This window comes from Herpailurus yagouaroundi, unplaced genomic scaffold, assembly GCF_014898765.1.
Source record: "Herpailurus yagouaroundi ecotype Mexico unplaced genomic scaffold, PumYag 187, whole genome shotgun sequence".
Classification (NCBI taxonomy): domain Eukaryota; kingdom Metazoa; phylum Chordata; class Mammalia; order Carnivora; family Felidae; genus Herpailurus; species Herpailurus yagouaroundi.
Genome location: NW_024412418.1, coordinates 3,297,224 through 3,320,538, shown reverse-complemented (window position 1 = coordinate 3,320,538; position 23,315 = coordinate 3,297,224). Strand labels below are relative to the sequence as shown.

Sequence of the window (23,315 nt, the reverse complement as noted above, 5' to 3'; positions counted from 1 at the left end):
CTTTGGTGCGAGTTCTTTTTTCCTATGCAGGTAAACATACCCTGACTTTCTTTTTCTTGGCTAAACTGGAATCTTACTTAAAATACTGTTCAGTAGCTTATTTTTAAAACTCAGCTCTATAACCTGTTCATTTTGTTTCAATGATATTAAAAAATAGTGATTTTTACTAAATGCTTCGTCCATCTGAGTTGCTGTTGAGTGGTTGATGTTGACAGCTTTGAGGCAGGCCCTTGGCTCCTGGCTAACCTTGAGGGTTGGGCTGACAGTGGGAGGGGTTTTGTGGAACAAACAACAGACTCATTTGGAGAGTTCCACACAATAGATTCTCCTCTTTCCTATGGGAGCCAAAGAGTGAGATGAGCTCACAGATAATGGGTCTCTTCCTTCCTGGTGGTTATGAATAAATAATAGTGTGACAGATTCACCCTCTAGTGGTTGCTGGTAGTACTGAATAGGAAGAATTCTGGTTAGACTTCTCTAAACCTTCAGTTGCTTTGTTTTTGTACTTTTCTTGGTGACTGGGTATCCCAAATGCTGTGGTGTTCTGTAGCCTCTGTTTTAACAGAATCCGAGGTATTTAGAAATTAGAGGCTAGAAATCCTATCTCAAACATATTTGTTGAATAGCAGAGATGATGTAGGGGTGGACTGTGAAAATTAATGTTAAGGCTCATACCAAAGCGAAGTCCTCATGTGATGTACCAAGAAGGCATGTACTGTTTTTACTCTTATCACCTCCTCTCTTATAATTTCCAAAATAAGATAAGGAGAGGCTTAAATAAGAAGTGTGTTTAAGGGTCTAATCCCAGCAGCTGTTTCCTGTGTGTAAATGCCTCATTTCCTGTTTAGCTAAAGGCTTGTAAGAACTGTTCTCAGACATTGTTTGCTGACTTCTTTGGTTTAACCCTGTCATCTGAGGGTTTATTTCAGTCTCTATCCAGAGAGGTTAGCTGTCAGGTATCATTTAAGTGCTAAGCAGTCAGGATTTGGTTCTTTTTTTGTGATTAACGTCTCTGAATATTTGTTACTCTCTTCCAAGCTAGTAAACTTGATAGGAAAAAAAGGTAGTTTTAATCTAAATGCAGATGCCTTTAAAATTGTTACCTTCTCTCCTTAAGAAAAATTGATCAACGCATCATGTATGCAAAGGAGAGGTAAGATCTAGCGTACTGGAGCTGAAGTTACTCTTGCCTTGGAGGTGAGGGGTAATGGGAGCTCACCGGGAAACCAGACTCAACAACTTGATGTATTCGTCTTTCCTCTTGGTTTTTCCAACACTGCAGGAGCTATGAAGACATGATTGGTGAGGAGGTGCCATCGGACCAGTACTATTGGGCTCCTCTGGCCCAGCATGAACGGGGAAGTTTAGCAAGCTTGGATAGCCTGCGCAAGGGAGGGCCACCACCTCCCAACTGGAGACAGCCAGAGCTGCCAGAGGTGATAGCCATGTTAGGGTTCCGCCTGGATGCTGTCAAGTCTAATGCAGCTGCGTACCTGCAACACTTGTGCTATCGCAATGACAAGGTGAAGACTGACGTTCGGAAGCTCAAGGGAATCCCAGTACTGGTGGGGCTGTTAGACCACCCCAAAAAGGAAGTGCATCTTGGAGCCTGTGGAGCTCTCAAGAATATCTCTTTTGGGCGTGACCAGGATAACAAGATCGCCATAAAAAACTGTGATGGTGTTCCTGCCCTTGTGCGATTGCTCCGAAAGGCTCGTGATATGGACCTCACTGAAGTCATTACTGGTGAGTTACAGGCACAAGAGGACTGCTCGGTTGGGGTTACTCTTACCCCTGGAGATGTTGAGAGCTAGAAGGATTTCCAGTCCTTTTATTTTTGAGTCAAGGTCGTGAACTTGTGGTCTTTGGGTCAAATCCATCTCACAGATTTGTTTGGATCACACAAGGTTTTCAAAATTTTAAAGAATTGGTTGCTGATGTTTAAAATTCAGAAGATTTCACTTAAAATTCCAGATTCTTGGCTTCTGGTAAAAACGTGCATGGATTGGTAACAGTAGGTTTATTTTGCTCCCTGACAGTTGGTCTGAGCTGATTGGTACGTGTGCGCTCCGGTTTGCAATAATCCTGAACGTATTCTATTGCCTTTAGCCAACTACTGCCACGTAGGAAGTTGTCTCCCAAACACTGAAGCTGGGTGTCTGCCGTTTTTCTACTCTCTTGTAATTTCTTTTTTTTTTTTTTTTATTTATTTTTATTTTAAAAAAAAATTTTTTTTTTCAACGTTGATTTATTTTTGGGACAGAGAGAGACAGAGCATGAACGGGGGAGGGGCAGAGAGAGAGGGAGACACAGAATCGGAAACAGGCTCCAGGCTCCGAGCCAACAGCCCAGAGCCTGACGCGGGGCTCAAACTCACGGACCGTGAGATCGTGACCTGGCTGAAGTCGGACGCTTAACCGACTGCGCCACCCAGGCGCCCCACTTGTAATTTCTTTTAAGTATCTGCTTCTGACATACCTGCCTGGTGTGTGTGGACAATCGAGCTTGTGGCCCTTGCTTTAGAAGAGTTGTTTTTCATGTTGTGGGTCGTGATCCATTAGTGCATATTAAATACAGTTTTGTGAATCCCAATCAGTATTTCAAGAGAAAGAAAGAACAAAAAATAGGGTAGATTATTAGTTCTCAGGACTGATCTTGTCCATCAGGGGATATTTGCAGTGTCTGGAGACAGACAACTTGGCTTTTGGGGAGTGCTACTGGCATCTAATGAGTAAAAGCCAGAGATGCTAAACATCTAACAGTGGACAGGTCAGCTTCCCACAACAAAGAATTATCTGGCCTAAAAGGTCAGTGGTGCTGAAGTTGAGAAACTCTGGTAGAGATAGCCCAGAGAGCATTGCTTATAAGTATTACTTTATGAAATTTTATTTCATGACATGTATGTATGTATGTGTGTGTTGAGCCATAATGTATATTTCTTACCGTGAGTCACAAACAAAAGCTTAAATATCAGTATAATGTATCTGGTTATACCAGATTATAAAGTATTGGGGAAGACTGAGAAATGATGGAGTAGGGGATTCTCTTTGGCTTTCTTCAAACATCCTGTGTTGGGTGTTGGAGAGGTTATCTGATGAGTTGTCTCTGCCAGGAACCCTGTGGAATCTCTCATCCCATGACTCAATCAAAATGGAGATTGTGGACCATGCACTGCATGCCTTGACAGATGAGGTGATCATCCCACACTCTGGTTGGGAGCGGGAACCAAATGAAGATTGCAAACCGCGCCATATCGAGTGGGAGTCGGTGCTTACCAACACAGCTGGCTGTCTTAGGTAACGTAAGGGCTTCAAGAGTATGAAGATTGAAGTTTTGAGGACTAACATTTTTTTTTTTCTTTTTAAATTCTTCAGCCTGTCACTCAGCCTCCATTCCTGTGACTGGAGGAATGACTCTGACTCCAGCCTGTCTTCTACCTTTGTCACTACTCCTTTGTATGCCACATACGTTCGCTATGCTGGTTTACTTGTTGTTCCCTGCACATCCTCACTTCTGTGCCTCTTTGACTTTGTTCATTTAATTTGTAAATGTTTGTTCAATATCTACCACATGTAAAGCAGTTGTCAAGTCCTGAGCTTGGAGCTTTTGTGTGTGTCTGTGTCCCTGTCCTCAATGATATGTATTTCAAGTAAGGCTGCAATGAGTGAACAAAAGGAGTACAAAATGTACTAGAAGGGTAGGGGGAGGAACTGTTCTTCCTTCAGTCCACATCACCCCTGTCTCTTTTATCTTTTTTTTCCTACAGATTTTTTTTTTTTAATTTTTTTTATTTATTTTTGGGACAGAGAGAGACAGAGCATGAACGGGGGAGGGGCAGAGAGAGAGGGAGACACAGAATCAGAAACAGGTTCCAGGCTCCGAGCCATCAGCCCAGAGCCTGACGCGGGGCTCGAACTCACACGGACCGCGAGATCGTGACCTGGCTGAAGTCGGACGCTTAACCGACTGCGCCACCCAGGCGCCCCCTTTTTTTTTTTTTTTTTAAGTAATCTCCACACCCGTCGTGGGGCTTGAACTTAAAACCCCAGGATCAAGAGTCGCACGCTCTACCGGCTGAGCCAGCCAGGCGCCCCTCCTTATTTATCTTTTGAGGCTAAACTCAAAAATGCCTTTATTTCATGAAAATTTTCTTGATATCTTCTTTCTCTCTTTGGAGTATACCCCTGTGTTCTCTGCCCCATTCTTTATTCGTCCTTCCATGAAAGAAGTATCTATTCTATCTTAAAGCGCTGTTAACAGTATAAATGTCCTGAAAGTAGGGATTGTCTTAACTTTCTCTAACCGCAGTGCCTTGCTTATAACAAGTACTCACTATTCGTTATAGTGAAAAGAAAAGATACAGAGGAGGCTTGTAAATGTTGAAGATATCAAGGGAGGATTTCTAGATTTGAGTCATCTTGAAGCCTCTCCCTTTCCCCTCAGGAATGTCAGCTCAGAGAGGAGTGAGGCTCGCCGGAAACTTCGGGAATGTGATGGTTTAGTGGATGCCCTCATTTTCATTGTGCAGGCTGAGATTGGGCAGAAGGATTCAGACAGCAAGGTAAGTTGACAGCTGAGTGAATTCCATTCACAGCAACCATGAGGCACCAGTAGTGCAGACCTACCATCTCAGGCTTTCAGATGACCTGAGGTATCTGTACCAGCTCCTGTTCCCTAAAGCAGATGTTCACCATGGTTTTCTTTAGAAATTCCTTCACCTGTATAATCTGTTTTAAAGCTGTTTAGCTATATTTCCAAGGTTCTATATTTTCCTAAGTAGGAAAAAGGGTGACCCTCGGTTTTGTGTCACACACCAAATGGTGGCAGAAACCTTCCAGTAGCCTGAGGCTGCAAGGATTTTGAGAGGCTTGGTGCTCTTAAGAGGCTTTGTGAGAGATGACGGATTCGGCTATGCTTTTGGGGATCAGTATTTTAATACTTGGATCATGGAAACCTGTACTTGCTGGGAAATCACTATAGGCATTCTCCTCGCTCACCGAGCCCTTTATCTTGTGTCCCCAAGCTTGTGGAGAACTGCGTTTGCCTTCTTCGGAATTTGTCATACCAAGTTCACCGGGAGATCCCACAGGCAGAGCGTTACCAAGAGGCACCTCCCAACGTTGCCAACAATACTGGGCCACATGCTGCCAGTTGCTTTGGGGCCAAGAAGGGCAAAGGTGAGTTTTGGTTCTTTGTTCCTTGCTCTTTAATGTAGAATGGGAAAGGGAAGGAACTCTTTTAGCTTTAGGCACAAAATACTTGCTGAGCGGTACACGAGTCTGCCTAGTCAAGGATATCTCCTCGCTCTGCAGCCGCTTCCCCAGTGTCGTGTTCTCCATTCATGGCGGTGATCATGGTGGTGGTGGTGGTCATTGGTATCAGTTTGGGGGCAGTGAAGGACGAGAACTCAACTAATCTGGGGCCTTCTCCCCCATTCCTCCTTTGTGTTTCCTGTGTTTTTCTTTTCCTCCTTGCTTCCCTGCTTATTTGCCTACAATCCTGTTGACATCTCTCTCCTGCATTTTTCTTCCTTCATTTCTCTCTGCTTTCCACCTTGGGTGACGCACTGGAAGATGAGTGGTTCTCCAGAGGTGAGTGGAATCTTTTAAGGCGCTTATGGACTTCTAATTTGCATGCTTTGGTTTTAGCTTCCCTAGTATTTCCTAACCCTTCCCTGTGGATGCATGTAGGAAAATTCAGTTGAGGAGAACCATTGAAACAAGTTCAGCTCTTTGGAGCTAATGGCTCACGGCATGCTATTTCTGGATAGCAGACCCAGGTATCAGAACTCAGGACAACAGCAACAACGGTGCTTATCCTTACCTTACCTGTCTGCTGCCTGTTTTCTGTCCTTGTTTCTGCACAGCCCCCTGCTGGGACAGCTTGTGGGGGGGGAACCTTGTTTTTTGTTTTTTTCCCCCCCTCTTGATGTATCTCTGATCCAAAGATTTTGACTGAAGAATAAAAAGTACACTATGTGGACTCTTTCCTTTCTTAAACTTTTTCCCCTCCCCTCCTTTTTTTAATTTCCAAAGGGAAAAAACCCACAGAGGATCCAGCGAACGATACAGTGGATTTCCCTAAAAGAACTAGTCCTGCCCGGGGTAAGTTATCTTTTTCTTTTTAGTCTCCAGGGATCTCGGTCTCATATATATATATAGTTCACAGACAAGCGTTTGGTAGCCTAACAGTAGACTCTGCAGTATGATCACTGTTCTCTGTCCTCCTACTACTCTGGGCATGGAATGATGATGGAGCACTGGGAAACTGGTATTGTAGCAGTAACTTAGGAAAGATGGCTTGTTGTGGCAACTTTTCAGATTATTGGAGGATGGGTAGGGTCCTGAACCCATCTAGACCAGAAACGGAGGTGCTCTAAGTAACCACTACTGTCCTTAGGACTGTAATTGTTCTAAGAAGCCTCTTTCTCACAGTTTGGGTGTTTATGTTTACCAGTACAGTGAGTTTAAAATTCACAGTTCTTCATGGATGTAAAAATTTTAGATGTTGTTAAATCTAGGATAGGCTTTGTACTTAGTCATAGTAAAGGTAGACAGAATGATTCAGTTAAGTTAGAAATAATTCACTTGAGATGAGGAATCTTTAACCCTGAGCAGTGTCAGTGGGCACCTGAATGCCCTGAGTGCCAAGGCCAAAGTAGACTGTGGAAGAGAGGAGACAAAGAGAAAAGAGAGAAAGGAGTTGCATATGAGTTGAGGTCTGTTCTGCTCTTCCCATTGATGAATTATTCTTAAGAAGGCATGGAATCAAGCCTCTGAGTTTGCTCTTGGGTGAGTGGGAGAGTATAGGGGGTCTAATGGTATAGGAGCATAAATCCATCAATCCAGAATACTGAGGCTGAACTTCAACCAGCCAGAGCCTGGTGTTTAGGTAATGACTAGCATCCCCTGCTTTCCTGCCCTTTCTTATGCAGGCTATGAGCTTTTATTTCAGCCAGAGGTGGTTCGGATATACATCTCACTCCTCAAGGAGAGCAAGACTCCTGCCATCCTAGAAGCCTCAGCTGGAGCTATCCAGAACTTGTGTGCTGGGCGCTGGACGGTGAGTACCTTTCAGAAAATAGACTTAGAGATGGGAGAACTTACCTAACTAGTTTGCCACCGTGTGTAATCTGTTCTACCTCTTCTTGTGTGTTACTTCCAGTATGGTCGATACATCCGCTCTGCTCTGCGTCAAGAGAAGGCTCTTTCTGCCATTGCTGACCTCCTGACCAGTGAACACGAGCGTGTAGTGAAAGCTGCGTCCGGAGCACTGAGAAATCTGGCGGTAGATGCTCGCAACAAAGAACTGATTGGTAAGGAGTTGGATGCACACCGTTAATCTCAGTATCAGTACCAAGCCTTTAGTCTGGCAGATGCTAAAGAGTTATTATTGCAGTGACTGAGAGGAGGGATCCTGGCTAGTCCTCCATAGTTTGTGGTTCTGAGGGTTCTAGTTTAATGGTTCCTAGAAAGACAAGAACTGGTAACTCTTCAAAACTAGAATAAAAACAGCTATTCTTCATTAAGCACTTGCTTTATTAGTGGGCATTGTAACATATTTGATATAAAGTATTCACATAGTTTCAATGTGACTAACGGGGAGAATAAATAAAGGAGTAAGAAGGACCATATGTTCATGGCTCTTCTGATACGATAACCCCATAGCAAAATGAAGTTGATTCATGTGGATAGTGAATTGCACTTAATATGATTGATACAAGTAAGTACAGTGTTAGGCTCCATATACTGGACTTGCTTTGTTCTCCCTGCACACAGTCCTTCTGTCTTAACGCTGTAGGTAAACATGCTATTCCGAACTTGGTAAAGAACCTGCCAGGAGGGCAGCAGAGCTCTTCCCAGAATTTCTCTGAGGACACTGTGGTCTCTCTTTTGAACACCATCAATGAGGTTATTGCTGAGAACTTGGAGGCTGCCAAAAAGCTTCGAGAGACACAGGGTATTGAGAAGCTGGTGTTGATCAACAAATCAGGGTGAGTTTAACACTGAAAATGACAACTGGAAGAGTTTGTGTGTGAGAGGGGAGTTACTAGGAAGGAGCGTTCCACGTTTGCTTTCTTATTTACATATAAAGTGTGAAGAGATAATGCTGTCTTAATGTTTTGTCTTAATGTTGAGCTATAAATTGACAACAGACCTGTTGCATCAAACATTTTTTTGTGTCACTGTTTGGGACACAGTACAGAACTTGGTGAATACTTGATCTTGGCCATTTCGGCATTTCTTCTTATGTTACATTATATTGGAGAGTACAGGCTCTCAGCTTCCTCCTTGGTCTTAACACCCAAATTCCATATCATATTACTTTCCTCAAAAGGAACCGTTCAGAAAAAGAAGTCCGAGCAGCAGCACTTGTATTACAGACAATCTGGGGATATAAGGAGCTGCGGAAGCCACTGGAAAAAGAAGGATGGAAGAAATCAGACTTTCAGGTAGAGTAACTCTTGGGCCTGAGACTTGACCCTTTTTTCCCTTGGTTTCACGTAACACTTTTGTCTTTGGTTCCTTCCTCCTCACTATTGCCTTAAGTCCTGCTTTATCCCAAGTCTTTCTGAGTAAGGAGATCATTCGGTTTACTCCTTCCCGGAAAAGAACGATGCTGTGCTTCATTTGGTGCCAGAATAGCTGTGGTTCTCCTCGGTGCCACAGCATGCTGTCCACATTGGTGGGGACGAGGGAAGATGGCCTGTTTGACTTTTCCCCAGATGTGCCATAGCCCCTTGAAGGAGTTTACTGGAAACTAGGTCACCTCCTGATAGTGCGAGTGTTTGGTACCTCTGTAATCTCCTGTTCAGGAACATAAATAGAAGCCACAAAACCCTCATTTGTTTCACTATGTAGATATTTAACCCATATGAGGTACCTTTTGGGAAGAGCTGTATTTGGGAATAGGAACCTAAAGATCTGTGCCCGTTGGGAAATAAAATATGGGTGAGTTCAGTATTCTGTGACATTGTTGCATTTTATGTTTGCTTCCAGGTAAATCTAAACAATGCTTCTCGAAGCCAGAGTAGTCATTCATATGATGACAGCACTCTCCCTCTCATTGACCGGAACCCAAAATCAGGTACAGTGTCTGGGGGGCGTACCCCTCTGCTTTTACTCCACCACAGCTATTCTTCAGTGGGCTTACTTCCCGTGGAATAGAATATGTATTTGTTACTGCATGAGCTAGTCTTTTGGTAGACGGTAATAATACTTTACCTCAGGATTGTACCACAGAGGCTGGTAGGCCTGAGCATTAGAAGAGAAAACAGGCAGTAGCCTGGAAGTGATCCTGTCTTTGCTTGCGGACTTACAACTGTTTTCTCTGTTTGAGAGATAATTGACATGTATCATTGTGTAAATTTAAGGTGTACAACATAGTGCTTTGATGTATGTATATATTGCATAATGATTATTTTTTGGTTTTTAAATTTCCACATAATACCATGTAATATGTGGACTGTTGAAAAATTAGAAAATTCAGGTAACCAGAAAAATAACAACAAAAATCACTTATTTCTGTTACCCAGAGATCACTGCTGCTATTTGTGGTTTTATCTTTTAAACACTTTTGCCGTGTGAGCAAATAAATTTTGCGCCCCAAAGATGAATTAGCGTATTTTATGAAACATTTTCTTTTTCATGAAAGTGTGCTGTAACCCTTATTATCTTGCTGACACTTGGCTTTTGCCTCCATTAGGGTTCTCTCTCTCTCTCTCTCTCTCTTTTTTTAAGGTTTTTATTTTGAGAGAGAGAGAGATTGAGAGAGACAGAGTGTGAGCAGGAGAGGGGCAGAGAGAGAAGGAGACAGAATCTGAAGCAGGCTCCAGGCTCTGAGCTGTCAGCACAGAGCCCGACACGGGGCTCGAACTCACAAACTCTGAGATCATGACCTGAGCCAAAGTCGGACGCTTAACTGACTGAGCCACCCAGGTGTTCCAACATCAGGGTTCTTGAGATGTGGTGTGAGGATCCCCATGTCTGTTGACATCTGTGCTGACTATGCAGAAGCAGTGGGAGTGTTTGCAGCAGCAGCTATGGCACCAACCCCACACCACTAGCCGTCCTAGGCTTCGTGGCCATGCGCTCACAATGTAAAAAAGAGCCAGTTTCACTTGTTGATGTACTTGATGGAGCTGTAAGAATTACTAATTTTATAGTTTGTGACCTTGAGCATACGTCTTTTTGAAATCTCCCTTGCTGATGAAATAGGAAGTACTTGGCGAGCCCTGTGCTGCATCCAGAGTGTGGTAGTGGACCTGGGGGAAAGCACAGGTGCTCTAGTTGGAGTTTCCGAGTGGACCAGCCACTCTTTTTACGGAATGCCATTTTTACTTGGGAAAAAATGGCAAGCTATGGTTTTAGACTTGAGTATTTGCTAGACATTTTCTCAAAAATGAATGCAATGAGCTTGTCACTTTCAGGAAAAATAGTACTAACAGTACTTGTTGCCTGAATTTTCAAGTGAAAAACTTGTACCTGCCATTATGAGCCTGATAACACACCCATACTTAAAAGACTATCTATCTATCTATCTATCTATCTATCTATCTATCTATTTATGGTTTATTTTATTTATGGGGTGGGGACACGCAGAGAGAGAGGGAGAGAGAGAATCCCAATCAGGCTCTACACTGCCAACACAGAGCCCGACATGGGGCTTGAACTCATGAAACTGAGATCATGACCTGAGCAAAAATCAAGAGTCGGATGCTTAATCAACTGAGTCACACGGGCACCCCAAAAGACATTTTAATCAAACCAGTGGTGATAGTAATGAATGTGATTTTTTTTTTTTGATGTTGTATAATGAAATGTGTTAACATGTAAGAAGATCTGCATTACTCTATGAACCAGTATTTTCCAAATGACTAGTGTGTGGTGTTTCAGAATCATGAATGGGTAACTGACCCATTCAAAGTGCAAGACAGACCAATGCATTTTAATTTAACAAAGTGTGAAGAAGAGGTCATTCATTTGGATTCAGATTCTACATTACTGCTAACTTTAGAGAAACTCAACTTGCTCTTTAGAGAAATTCTACTTGTTGTGTATTAGTGTACTATCAAAGAATATACATAATTATCTGAAAAATTGTTGAAAATTCTTTTTCCAACTTTTTGTCTGTGGGAGGCTGGATTTTCTTCATATACTTCAACTAAAATAACATCATGACAGATTGAACACAGAAGTAGATAGGAAAATCCAGCTGTCTTCTATTAAGCCAAACTTTAAAGACATGTGCAAAAATGTAAAAAAAAAAAAAAACAAAAAAACCAAAAACAAAAACCCACAAACCTGCTTTTAAAAAACATTAAAATGTTAACATGGAATAAGTTTTTTTAACTTAAATGTTTATTTTGAGAGAGAGAGAGCACGGGGGAGAGGCAGAGGGAGAGGGAGAATCCCAAGCAGGCTCCGCACTCTCAGCATAGAGCCTGAGGTGGGGCTTGATCTCATGAATCATGACCTGGGCTGAAATCAGGACTTAGAAGCTTAACCGACTGAGCCACCCAGGCACCCCTATTTTTACTGTTAAAAAATACTTATTGGGGCGCCTGGGTGGTGCAGTCGGTTAAGCGTCCGACTTCAGCCAGGTCACGATCTCGCGGTCCGTGAGTTTGAGCCCCGTGTCGGGCTCTGGGCTGATGGCTCGGAGCCTGGAGCCTGTTTCCGATTCTGTGTCTCCCTCTCTCTCTGCCCCTCCCCCGTTCATGCTCTGTCTCTCTCTGTCCCAAAAATAAATAAATGTTGAAAAAAAAATTTAAAAAATATATTTATTTATTTATTTATTTATTTATTTATTTATTTATTTATTTATTTTTGAGAGAGGCAGACCGAGTCCAAGTGGGGTAGGGGCAGAGAGAGAGGGAGAGAGAAAACCCCAAGCAGGCTCTACACTGTCAGTGCAGAACCCGACATGGGGCTCGAACAGTGAGATCATGACCTGAGCTGAAATCAAGAGTCAGGTGCTGAACCACCTGAGCCACCCAGATGCCACCCTATTTTTTCTTTTAAGTGAAATACTTAAAATTTCTCAATACAGGAAAATAGTAATATATATATATAACTGACACCAGTGAATACTTTTTGGATCTTCATAATTTTTAAGACTGTGTAAAGGGGTCTGGAGACCAAATAATGTAACAAGTACTTGTTAAGAGTGAATGGTTGTTAAGAGTGAACGTTAGGGTTCCATTGGAAAGGGATCTCTTAAGTCCCCTGAGGGCTTTGTCTAGTGCCTGGCACATAGTGGGTGCTCAGTAAAAATTTGATGGGAGGGAGGGAGGACCAACCAGAGAGCAATTTTTATGATGAGTATAGATTTTGAAGAGTTGGTTTTTGACCTGGATAACTTTCTGACTCCGTATAGATAAGAAACCTGATCGGGAAGAAATTCAGATGAGCAGTATGGGATCAAACACAAAATCATTAGGTAGGTGATTAATTCCTGCCTAAGGACACGGAGTTATATTTCATTGGGATGAGAACTGTCTGGCTCTGCAGTTTCTTTTCTAGCACCTTCATCATCCTGGGAGAGCATTCATTGGCTGGACATTTCTATTTGGAAGGATGTGAGGAGATTTAGTGAAACTTGATATATCTACTTTCTTCCACATTCCCACATATTCAAAGGTTCAAAAAAAACCCCCAAATCTTAATTCACCCTTGTGCCCACCCCCACGTACTACAGAATTATGTTTGGGTCCTTAAACTGTTACCGAATTTCACAGGCTGACCCCAGGCTCCCTTTCCATCTTCTTTCCATGTACTCTGTTACAGCCCACCTGGTCTAATTTGCTATTTTGTCTCTTTACTCTACTTTTTAAATTTTTCTCAGAGCATACTTCCTGCTGGAATGCCCTTCTTCCCCTTTGCTTTGCTAAATTTTCTTTATCCCCAGAGGCTTAACCAAGTCCTGTCTCCTTTGTTAGGTGCTTCCTGACTGTTGCAGCACCCCTACGCTCTCTTCTTAATTCCAATACCATTTATAGACAGATCTCTTCTGTTTTGCTTTATTATCATGTGTCATACTCTGTGTGTTTCATTTAATTGTCTTCCCAACTAGATTCAAATTATTTTTAAGTCAGGGACCTTAAGTCAAGGACTAGAACTTAATGACTTTCTGGAGCATTTGACAAAGTTTACTTCCCAACAGGGGTGCCTAATTCACACTTATCTGTTTAATATGTATGGTACACGAGAGGGAATATCGTATTTCTTGTACTTTTTTCATTAGATAACAACTATTCCACACTGAATGAGAGAGGGGACCATAACAGAACACTGGATCGATCCGGGGATCTAGGTGAAATGGAGCCATTGAAGGGAACACCCCTGATGGTAAATTCTCTTTTATATACTCTTGTCCTTCTAAGGCTAGTTCTGTTTTGAAACCTTCATGTTTTGTGAAATAGGAAGAAAGTACCTAGTGAAAGACAGTATCCTTTTCTGATAGGGATTTTCAGGAAAAGTAGGAGTTTTGACTCCTGTTGAGATTTCTTGGGTCATAATTCTGCAACGGTCAGGTTAGGAGAAGGAAGACCATAAATGTATTGCTGATGTGACTAATGCCAATAGATTCTCATACATTACTCTCTTCCTGTCCCTGCCTTTTCTTGAATATCTTGCCCTTTTCTTACTATTATCTTGTTTTGTTTGAGTTGACCAGTTTCGGGATTTTCCTTAGGTTTGGCACATACTCACGAGGTTTCTATTTCCTTACTCTCATACTAACAAATTGCATGTGTTCACAGCAGGACGAGGGGCAGGAATCTCTGGAGGAAGAGTTGGATGATGAGGGGGACCAAGTGTCTAACCCCTCCATGGTATGTCCTCCAGCCACCCCCAAGATCGTCCTTGAGGAAGGAGGTCCCTATGTGCCAGCAGTTTGCCAATCAAGCTGATCCAATCGGGCCAGAGACCCTAGTCTCAGCCGCTTGGCGCTTGGGGGTGCTGCTTCTGTGATTATTGCCTCTTAAGAGGCTGGGACGTGCCTCCGGTGATCTGATTCTCCATTCCGTGCTGCTTTCCTCCCTCTGGATTTGCTCAACTGTCTTTTGGTTCTCCTCATTCCCAACCCTATTAACGTTTCTTTCTCTTTTTTCCCTACAGCAGAAGATTTAGCACCACTGTCTGCGCTACATCTGGGCTTATAATATATGTACTTTTATTTTTTGGTGGTGAAATGGACTGATGATTTTTCCCTTTCTTCGCTGGACTGTTGTGCCAACTGCCAGGCTGCCTCCTGCCCTTATAGCCCTAAGTGGCCACCTTCTTTCTACCAACTCCTACCTTCTTCCAGTGAAGGTTAATTGTCCCTCCTCCCCCCTCCAGATCCCCTCCAGTTGCTCCCAAGAAGCCTGACTCAGTTATATGCGTATCTTGAGAAACTGCTGCAAATTAGCTCTTTTTGCCAGTTCTCCCTGGAACTCTTGGCCTTGTGTGGAGGGAGGGAGAGAGTGGGAATCCTCACTGGAAGCTGTGGGAAGAATTGGAAGTTACATGCTGTCTATGCAGTGTCCAGCACTCTGATAAACTGATGATTCTTAATCAAGATTTTTTTTTTTCTTGGTGGGGAAGGGACTTTTATTTTTTTGGAGAATCGGAAGTGTGAGCTCTTCCCGTATTCCTGATGACTATTTTTGAATCAAAGAAGGCTGGCAACATTGGCACATTCCACCTGGCAAGGGCCCTTGAGTAAGTGAAGGTCTCCTAGAACTGAGATTAAGAAACCTTGGTCTCATCTCCAGGCCAGGGACCACTGTGGACCTACAGACTCCATCTCTTCTCCAAGCCTCATGCCAACCCTCAGCTGCTGCCACTGCCCTTTACTAAGGCTGTCCTTAATCTTCCTCTCCCATCCTGTGAAATGTCTGCTGACTTGGCCTGGCCATTTGCAAGAGGCTGTAGAAAGAGGAGAATGTGTCAAGGAAGACTTTTTGGGTGAGAAGGATCAAAAAGATGTCTTCTGGGGAGGAGAAGACCCTCTAGCAGGAGCTAGTAGGAATGTACATGAATCAGTTAGTCTGAAACTGGCAGGAAGCTTTGAAGCTGGCTTCCCCCCTGCCCTTCTTTCTCCTTTTCTTACCCTCCTAGCTCTGTCCTCCCCTGCCTTTTCCCTGGATTGGTTGGCTGACAAAAGGACTTGATGTACATACTCCTGCCCCCTTTACCCTTAAAAGGTGGGGGATCGCCCCTGGATTTGCCTCTTCTTTGTGCCTTTGGCCTGGGGTGCATCTCCTCCTTCCCTTCCATGTGCCTTTCTTTGCCTCTGCAGTCTCATTTTCATGATTTTGCAAATTATATTTTGTTGCTTTCTTACCCACTATTGGCCCTAACTAGCAGAAAGGAGGGATGACCTAGAGAACCTCAGATTCTCCATTGGGAATTGGTAGAACCTCTGATTTCAGCCATTCAGCTTTGCTCAATAGTATATGGTTGGGGTTTTGCAAACATCCTGTTCTGAGGAATCTCAAAATGTGGGAGGAGTGAGTGGTGCGACTCTTACTCCTTAGTTGCCCAGAATTTATCGTCATCTCCCAAGGGGCCTGAGGGAAGTCGCATCTGTGCCCTCCCTGCCCCACCCCACCCCCAGCATCTCCTCCTTTCTGTTTAGTGTTTATTAGTGGGTTGGGCTAGAGGAATCAGCTGCTATGCTGGTTGATTTTTTTTTTAACCCTTTTCCTTATTTGCCTTTTACTCCTCCCCTTAATCTAAAAGCTCTGTTCAATGCAACTGGAAATCTTTATCCTTCTCTCTCCCCCTTCCCTTATATATTGAGGCTATGGGGTAGGAGACAAGTGCACAACCCACCACCCCCCTTCCCTTTCCCCTATGCATTAAAATCCCTTATTTACCGCCCCCCCCCCCCCCCATTTCTTCCCACTCCTTTTCTGGCAAAAAGGAGCTTTTCCCTCTCTGTGACCCTAAGAACATACTGCACAGGGGAAATTGCCCCCATCTGGACCTGGCCCCACTCTTGGTTTCTCTTGTCCTCTTCTGCTCTTTTCCTGGTGCTCTTTTTCTCGGTGGGGTGTGGGTAATAGAACAGCCATGGGCTTTTGGGGACCTTTAACTATTTTTTTTTCTTTTTTGTTTATAAAAACACTAAACATTCAATTCCAGAGAACCAAAAATCCCACCTCCCCACCGAACAGTACTAAGGGGCGTGTCTTCTGCTCCATACCTTTTCTGTTTTCCTTTCTCTCTTGTTAATGCTTTTAAAAACAAATGAGTTTTTTATATAAATAAAGTTTTTAAAGTGTGTATGTGGGGGGTCTGTGTCATTTCTTCACTTTAAGCTGTATCTCTTCCTTCCTTTTCATCTCGGTTATTTCCTTATGTGTATCAGTGTCCTTCTTCTCTCCAGAGCAGCCAGAAGGGGCTTTACCAGGAGCGGATTACTTTGAGCTCAGTCCTAAGTCTTACCAAGCAACACTGTTGGTAATTACATATGAAACATTTTTCCCCTCAAGATTCTTAAAAATTAAATGTGGGGCGCGGGAAGCTTATTGCTAACTTAGAGATAGGGAACTGAAGTATAGGAATTAATGACTTTCTTAGTCACTGGATTTGTTTTGCAACATTTGGCAAAACTAACGTTGAACAAAAGCCCATTGCGATACGTGGCCCTCTTGAACATTTAACTTTATGGGTAGAAGATTAGAAGCTAACAACTCCAATTGCCTCCCTCCAATATTCCCTCATTTCATAAATATGAAAATGTAGAATTAAAAGGCTCATGTGTAAAAGTACTGAATACTGGGCCAGAATGTTGCTTTTCAGGATATCGGTAATCCTTTAGTAAGAAGACAAGGGACAGACCTATAGCTGCTTTTGTGTCCTACCAAGTAATATGTGGGTGAGTCACAAACACTTGCTGGGTTGACAGGGATTGTCTTTACTGCAGAGGCCAAGGATTAAGACCTATGGAAAGAGACTTATTTTTCTGGGGCCCCTATTTCCTGTTACATAATTTAAAAAAAAAAAAGTGAGAATTTATGTAAAATGCTTTGCTGTATGCCCAATCTTTAGATTAAAAATCTATAGCTTCTGATGATGGTCATGTCTCAATTTTGTTGAACTAGGTCTTGGGTATGAAAACTTTGTTGGGCCAGTGAGACCAGGAAATCTAAGCATTGTAGCTGATCCCTTTTAAAGCTTAGTTTGTGTCTGACAGTTGTAGTTTTAGACCAGCAGGATGAATCACGGAGCCAAAAAGCTATCTAAGTTTGCTTTTCAAAGTGGTTTGGTAGTTTCACTTGAGATGCTTTTCTGTCTCTATAGAAAAACCTGGCTACTGGTGAATAGCCTTTATTTCCATTATATTCTTTATTATCCACTGACATTGAGCTAGAAACAAATCTTACACTTCCCTCTCCCTGGCTTGGTTCATTTGTTTTGTCTCATAAAGTAAATATTTACTGAACATCTTCTATGTGCTAGGTGTTGTGGATGTTAGGTTTAAAGGATGAAACAGATGGACGCTTTCTCTTTACAATCCTTGAGAGTCCTAAGATCTGTCGTTTTGTTTTGTTTTTTTAGAGTAAGCTCTACCCCCAATTGTGGGGCTTGAACTCATGACCCTGAGATCAAGAGTCACATGCCTTACCAACTGAGCCAGCTAGGTGCCCTCATCTGTGGTCTTTTAAAAACATTTCTCCCCTGTGCCCCTACCTAAAGTAAGGTGTTCAACAAAATGATCTGTAAAGCCCCTGTATCTTAAGCACCCTGCACTGATGAAGCAATGCTTTTGAAACCTCTTGCTGTCTCTGACACCAAATTTAGGAAGCCTGTGGATTTTGCCAAGATTTGCCCATGTCCTCCTCGATCCTTTAGAGCCTGAGTTGTTTTCTGGAAGTGGTAATAGTGGATGCTCCCCCACTCTTCTGTCTTAGCGAGGCTGTTTTTGTGAACGTGTTTGTGAAATGGCCATAAGGAGTATACTTTCTGACAGCTCAAAGCTATGACTTCACTTGGCCACTTGTTCTTCCTTGCTAAACTAATGTGCTTTGTTACAAACTGGAAGCCTCTCCCCCAGGAAGAACTGAGGACCGACTGGCCTTTCTAGATCCTAGTGTTTCAATTTTGTCTGTTTCTATCTGAAGTATAGGATAATAAAGGTTCATCCTGGTATTTTCATGGATAGACTTAATAGACCAACTAGACCTGGCCTTATAGACTTGAAAAAGTGCACCAGAATTACCTGAGAAGCTTGTTAAAAATGCAGATCCCTATGTTCCATTTCCAAAAACTGATTCGATAGAAGTGACTCAGGAATCTGAAATCTTGATAAGTCACCTAGGTTATATTTTGATGCCTTTGGTCAGTTAATTGTAACTTGAGACCGTGATCTAGTGACTTGCTTAAGGTTTTGGCCTCAAACTTGAATCTCGGATGACTGGCTTCAACTCCATTGGCACTATTACTAGTTTCGTGGTGGGTGTAATGATAATCACAGTAAGGGAGAATTCATAGAGGAAGGAATGAATTGCTTACTGTTGAATTTGAGAGAATAGTGATGGGCCAGTGTATAGGCAGAAGAAACTTTAAAAAAAATTTTTTTTTAAATATTTTTGAGAGAGAGAGACGGAGACACAGAATCTGAAGCAGGCTTCAGGCTCTGAGCTGTCAGCACAGAGCCCGATGCAGGTCTTGAACTCACAAACCGTGAGATCATGACCTGAGGCCAAGGTTGGACACTTAGACTGAGCCACCCAGGCACCCAAGAAACTTCTCTTCAAATCAAGTCCTGTAGATAAGGTCCAGGCTGCTGAGGGCTGAAGCTAGTCCTTGATACGGGGCCCTGTAACACAGAGAGAATTTCTGGAGTTGCTGACTTTAATGTGTCACTTCTGGCTACAAAGGTACCTTGACTGGGGAGATAGTGACCCCATTGACCAAAGCCAGGTGGATGTGTTTAGAAGCTTAAATTACTCCTGAGAGACAGCCTACCTCAAGAAAACACAAAAAAAAGTTTAAGATATTGTAGGAGGGAATTTCTTTTTCTCATACCCTGTGACCTCCTGACTTTCAGGTTGTCTGACAGTGTCCCTTAAAGCATTACTTCTTCAGCTGATCCAGAATTTAGGGGCAAACATGGATGCAGAGAAAGCTGGAGGAAGTGAGGTAGGGAAAGCATGAAAATCATCATTTTGGTCTGTCTGCATTATCATAACCTGACTGTTTTTCTCCTCTTTATGGTGGTATGAAATAACCAGGACCAGCTTTCACAAGTGGATTGAGTCAAGAGACTTATGCTTGTTTGTATAATTGTAAGAGCCATAAGCATTATTGTAAGCAAGGTGTTTTATTTTTAGATGAGGGAAAAGTGCTCCATTTCTCTCCATATACATTTCTATTGTTGAAAAGGACAGGTTCTCCCACTTCCAGTGTAGGTGCAGAAGGGAATACTATCTTGCTGTCTTTCCTCAGATATCTCTAGTGCTAATGGGGGCACAGTCTGAATGGCCTAAGGTGATTGTGCCTGAGGAAAAGAAAATGTGGGTTATGTGGTGAAGTTGTGCTAGGCACTTACTCTGCTCTTGTCTTCACTTCGGGCCTTTTTTCCTCTGCGTTTAAGGCAAGGTTAGCACTGGTCTTTTGCAAACTTTGGGCTCTGAGTCTTTTTACAACCTGCTCTTGTCAGAATCAAGAGTGGGCGGAGTATAGTGTGTATAGTTGGGACTAGTTAAGGCTTCTATTGTTGGCATTCTGGTGGATTAGATAATCTGAAATGTCATTTCAGCAGAAATAAGATGCTGGGTAAATGTATTTATAAATAATACTTATGAACACATTGATGAACAAGCATAAAAGTAAGGAATCTACAGATCTTCAAAATGAAGTGAAAACTGGAATCCTAAGAAGTAAGCAAATGCTAAAGCTAGCTCTTACCCAGTTTTTACCAAACTCAGCAGACTTGAAGCATCTATTTTAGTGACTATACAGGGTATGGGAAACAGGAAATAAGGAATTTTGCAGGTGACTCCAGGTAAAGCTGGAGTACCCCCAGTGTCAAGGTGAACAAGAAACTGTATAGAAGGGGCAGCAAGGAGCTTCTTTGTCCCCATCATGGTGCTCGATGGATGGAAAAATAAGTCCAGTATCTTCTCTGAGGAGTTGTACCACAAGATGGCCCTCTGTGGGTTTTTAGTCCAACAAATTTTTGCACTACTTGTGTGGTCCCCCAAAATTGTACCATTAAAGTGGTATCTAGTTGCTCATGCCTCCAGATGATTTCCAGAAGCAAATGAAGTCCCTGAAATGCTTCAGTCCCCATTGAGAAACTCCTCAGGCAAATGAGCAGTCCTGCTCAAAAAGTACGATACACAAATAAGGAACCATGAGTGAAGAGGGGGACAAAAAAGACACGGAAGCGGATCCTTAAATACTAAAGATGTTGGCATTGGCCCACAGATTGTAATGAAATAACGTTTTGATCATTAAAATAAGTTTGACAATAAAACATCCAGATTTGAAAAAAAACATTTTCAATTAGGAAAAATACAAATTTGCAATAAAAACTCAGATTAAATAGGTTGGAAAAGTTGAAGGGTACTACTGAAATGGAATATAGTTCTCAACAAATTATTCAGAATGAATTCCACAGAAGAAGAGAAGAAGGAAGAATGGAAAATAGCGAAGATGGTGAGATTCGGACAAGAGGAGATGTGATGCACGTTATCTGAAGCTCCAGGAGGAAATAATACGAAGCAAGAGACACTATCCAAAGAGAGGATGGCTGATAAATTTTCAGATTTGGTGAAAGTCACCAGACCTTGGATTTAGGAATCCCAATGAGTTCCAAGCAAGTTGAAAAGGAACTCATTTCTAGAGACAAAGTGAAATGCAGGAAACTGAAAATCTTGAACAGTTAGATAGAAAACCCAAACTACATGCAGAAAACAGCTGGATGACTAACTTCTCAGCATCAGCAGTGAAAGCCAGAACACTGGAATCTTACCATTCATCCTGGTGAAAAGAAAAGAACTGTTATATGGAAATTGGCACTTAGTGCACATTAAAAATTTTTTAAGTTTATTAATTTTGAGAGAGGAGATAGAGAATCCCAAGCAGGATCCACACTGTTAACATGGAGCCCAATGTAGGGCTCCAGCCCATGAGCCATGAGATCATTACCGGAGCTGAAGTCAGCTGCTTAACCAACTGAGCCACCCAGGCACCTCTAGTGCACCTTATTAGGACTAACTAAGACTGTTTTTGGACAAAGGCCGGGATTACCACTCAGGAGAGGTAAAAATCTATAGGATGTTCTTGAGGCAGAAGGAAAATGATCTCAAATGGCAAGTCAGATTCAAGAAAGAACACTGAACAAAGATCTGTACATATTGGTAAAAGTAAGAAAACATTAACTTAGAGCAGTATGTAATTTCTGAGAGGAAGATATGGACAAATCAAAATACTAGATGACAATAGCACATCAGTTGGGGGTGATTACAGCATTAGTTTCATGTTCTTACATTCAAGAGGAAAGATACTAACTTAAGACTTGTGTGAAGCTATGCATATTAGCTAAATAACTAAAGAATAGACAGCGCCTATAAGTTCCAAACCGTTTCTAGGAGGTGAAGAGCCTACCTGTATTTCACAGCACTGGGGCATACTATGTGGCCAACAAAGTACATGTGTGCAGGGAAAGAGCAGTGAGTGAAATGTAAGAAGGGGAAAAGAACAGATTCAACCAATTTCCATTAAAGGGAAGTTAAATTTAAATGAAAATTGCTGGCTGGTTCGTGAGTTGGGCTGACTTAGAAGGTCAAGACACTATTTTCATATTTTGTTGACTTAGTCGCTGATCCCCTGTGTTCAAAGTCTTATTTGCCTGAATCCTCACCATATCCTAATAGGGCTTGACTCAGAGTGGGGCTGGGCTGTCTCTTTGACATGAGGGAGATGTTCCTTTTGCGGAGCACTACTGATTCTAGCATAGAAGAGATCAAGGGGGAGCACTGGGCACTTCCAGCTCATCTATGGGTCTCCAGTCCTTTCCTGGGTTCTAAGAGGGGCTGAGGGCTCAGGGATGTTGGTTCAAATTTTTGAGTGTTGATACATCTTTGATACATCTCTGTGACACACATTTGTAATATACATTTTTTTTAATGTTCATTTTATTTTTGAGAAATAGCACAAGCAGGGGAGGGGCAGAGATAGAAGGGTACAGAGGATCCAAAGCAGGCTCCATGCCGACAGCAGAGGGACTCAATGCGGGGCTCAAACTTGTGAACTGTGAGATGGTGATCTGAGCCTAAGTCAGGTGCTTAACTGACTGAGCCACCCAGGCGCCCTGTAATATACATTTCTTTCTCTTTTACAAGCCACTTAAAGCATGTGCATCTGCAATGGGTTGCATCCATTTTATATGAGACCAAGATGTGCTAATGTCTTACTCAAGTGCCTCTTTCTTTAATCCGTTATTTATTTTCTCTTTGTTGGTGTTAATGCCTCTGAAACCTAGCTCATAGGTTTTTGAGATGATTCAGAATGATAATACACATAAAAGAACTTAGCACTAAACTGGGGCTCTGGAAGCAGACCGCCTGAGTTCAAGTCCTTATTCTGCTACTTAGCTGTGAGACGTTGGGCAAATTTCTTAAAAAAAAAAAAAAATTTTTTTTTACATTTATTTATTTTTGAGAAACAGAGTGAGACAAAGCATGAGAGGGGGAGGGGCCAAGAGAGAAGGAGACACAGAATCTGAAGCAGGCTCCAGGCTCTGAGCAAGCGGTCAGCACAGCCTGTTGTGGGGCTCGAACCCACGAACTGTGAGATCATGACCTGAGCCAAAGTCGGACGCTCAACCGACTGAGCCACCCAGGCGCCCCAACCTTGGGCAAATTCCTTAAGCTTTTTGGTGGCTTTCATCATCTGTAACATGGGAGTAATAATACCTACCAGTAGGGTCATTAGGCAGGTTAAATGAGACAATGTAATTGCACTTAGAACAGTGTGGGCACATAGAATATTACTGTATTGTATCAATCACCAGGCACCTCTCGTTTACATATGTGTATATATAATCTATGTTCAGTTATATGAGTACTCTGCTCAGTTATTGTACCCAACTACTTCGGGGATGATTTCAAGGGCAAAATCCAAAATAACAAGCAATCGGTGCACATGTTCAGCCTCTGGTTTAGGAAAAGCTAGGAATGGTCACTCGGTGGGTACTCATGCCTCTTCGGTCCAGGCCCCATTCTAGATGTGAGGACCTTTAGGAATGAGCCTTGCAGAATTAACATTAAGTGCTTAGATACTACTTCGTCACAGGCCCAGGTGGACGTGTCC

General features: G+C 42.6%; 1 protein-coding gene across 10 annotated transcripts in view; it reads left to right on the top strand.

The window, feature by feature from the left end:
- Positions 1-17,062, top strand: part of CTNND1 (catenin delta 1) — a 49,074-nt gene extending 32,012 nt beyond the window's left edge. For 4 of the 10 annotated variants that reach the window (XM_040495088.1, XM_040495080.1, XM_040495078.1 and 1 more), the window contains 15 exons: positions 1,283-1,746; positions 3,113-3,296; positions 4,444-4,561; positions 5,024-5,177; positions 5,574-5,591; positions 6,036-6,104; positions 6,935-7,062; positions 7,165-7,315; positions 7,801-7,993; positions 8,338-8,452; positions 9,000-9,087; positions 12,379-12,441; positions 13,246-13,349; positions 13,763-13,834; positions 14,121-17,062. In XM_040495088.1, the coding sequence (XP_040351022.1) occupies positions 1,283-1,746; positions 3,113-3,296; positions 4,444-4,561; positions 5,024-5,177; positions 5,574-5,591; positions 6,036-6,104; positions 6,935-7,062; positions 7,165-7,315; positions 7,801-7,993; positions 8,338-8,452; positions 9,000-9,087; positions 12,379-12,441; positions 13,246-13,349; positions 13,763-13,834; positions 14,121-14,132 (1,933 nt within the window). In that variant the 3' untranslated portion in view covers positions 14,133-17,062. The remainder of the gene's footprint in view (positions 1-1,282; positions 1,747-3,112; positions 3,297-4,443; positions 4,562-5,023; positions 5,178-5,573; positions 5,592-6,035; positions 6,105-6,934; positions 7,063-7,164; positions 7,316-7,800; positions 7,994-8,337; positions 8,453-8,999; positions 9,088-12,378; positions 12,442-13,245; positions 13,350-13,762; positions 13,835-14,120) is intronic. The other 6 variants (XM_040495081.1, XM_040495083.1, XM_040495082.1 and 3 more) reach the window with 6 other exon arrangements.
- The last annotated feature ends 6,253 nt before the right edge of the window (positions 17,063-23,315 follow it).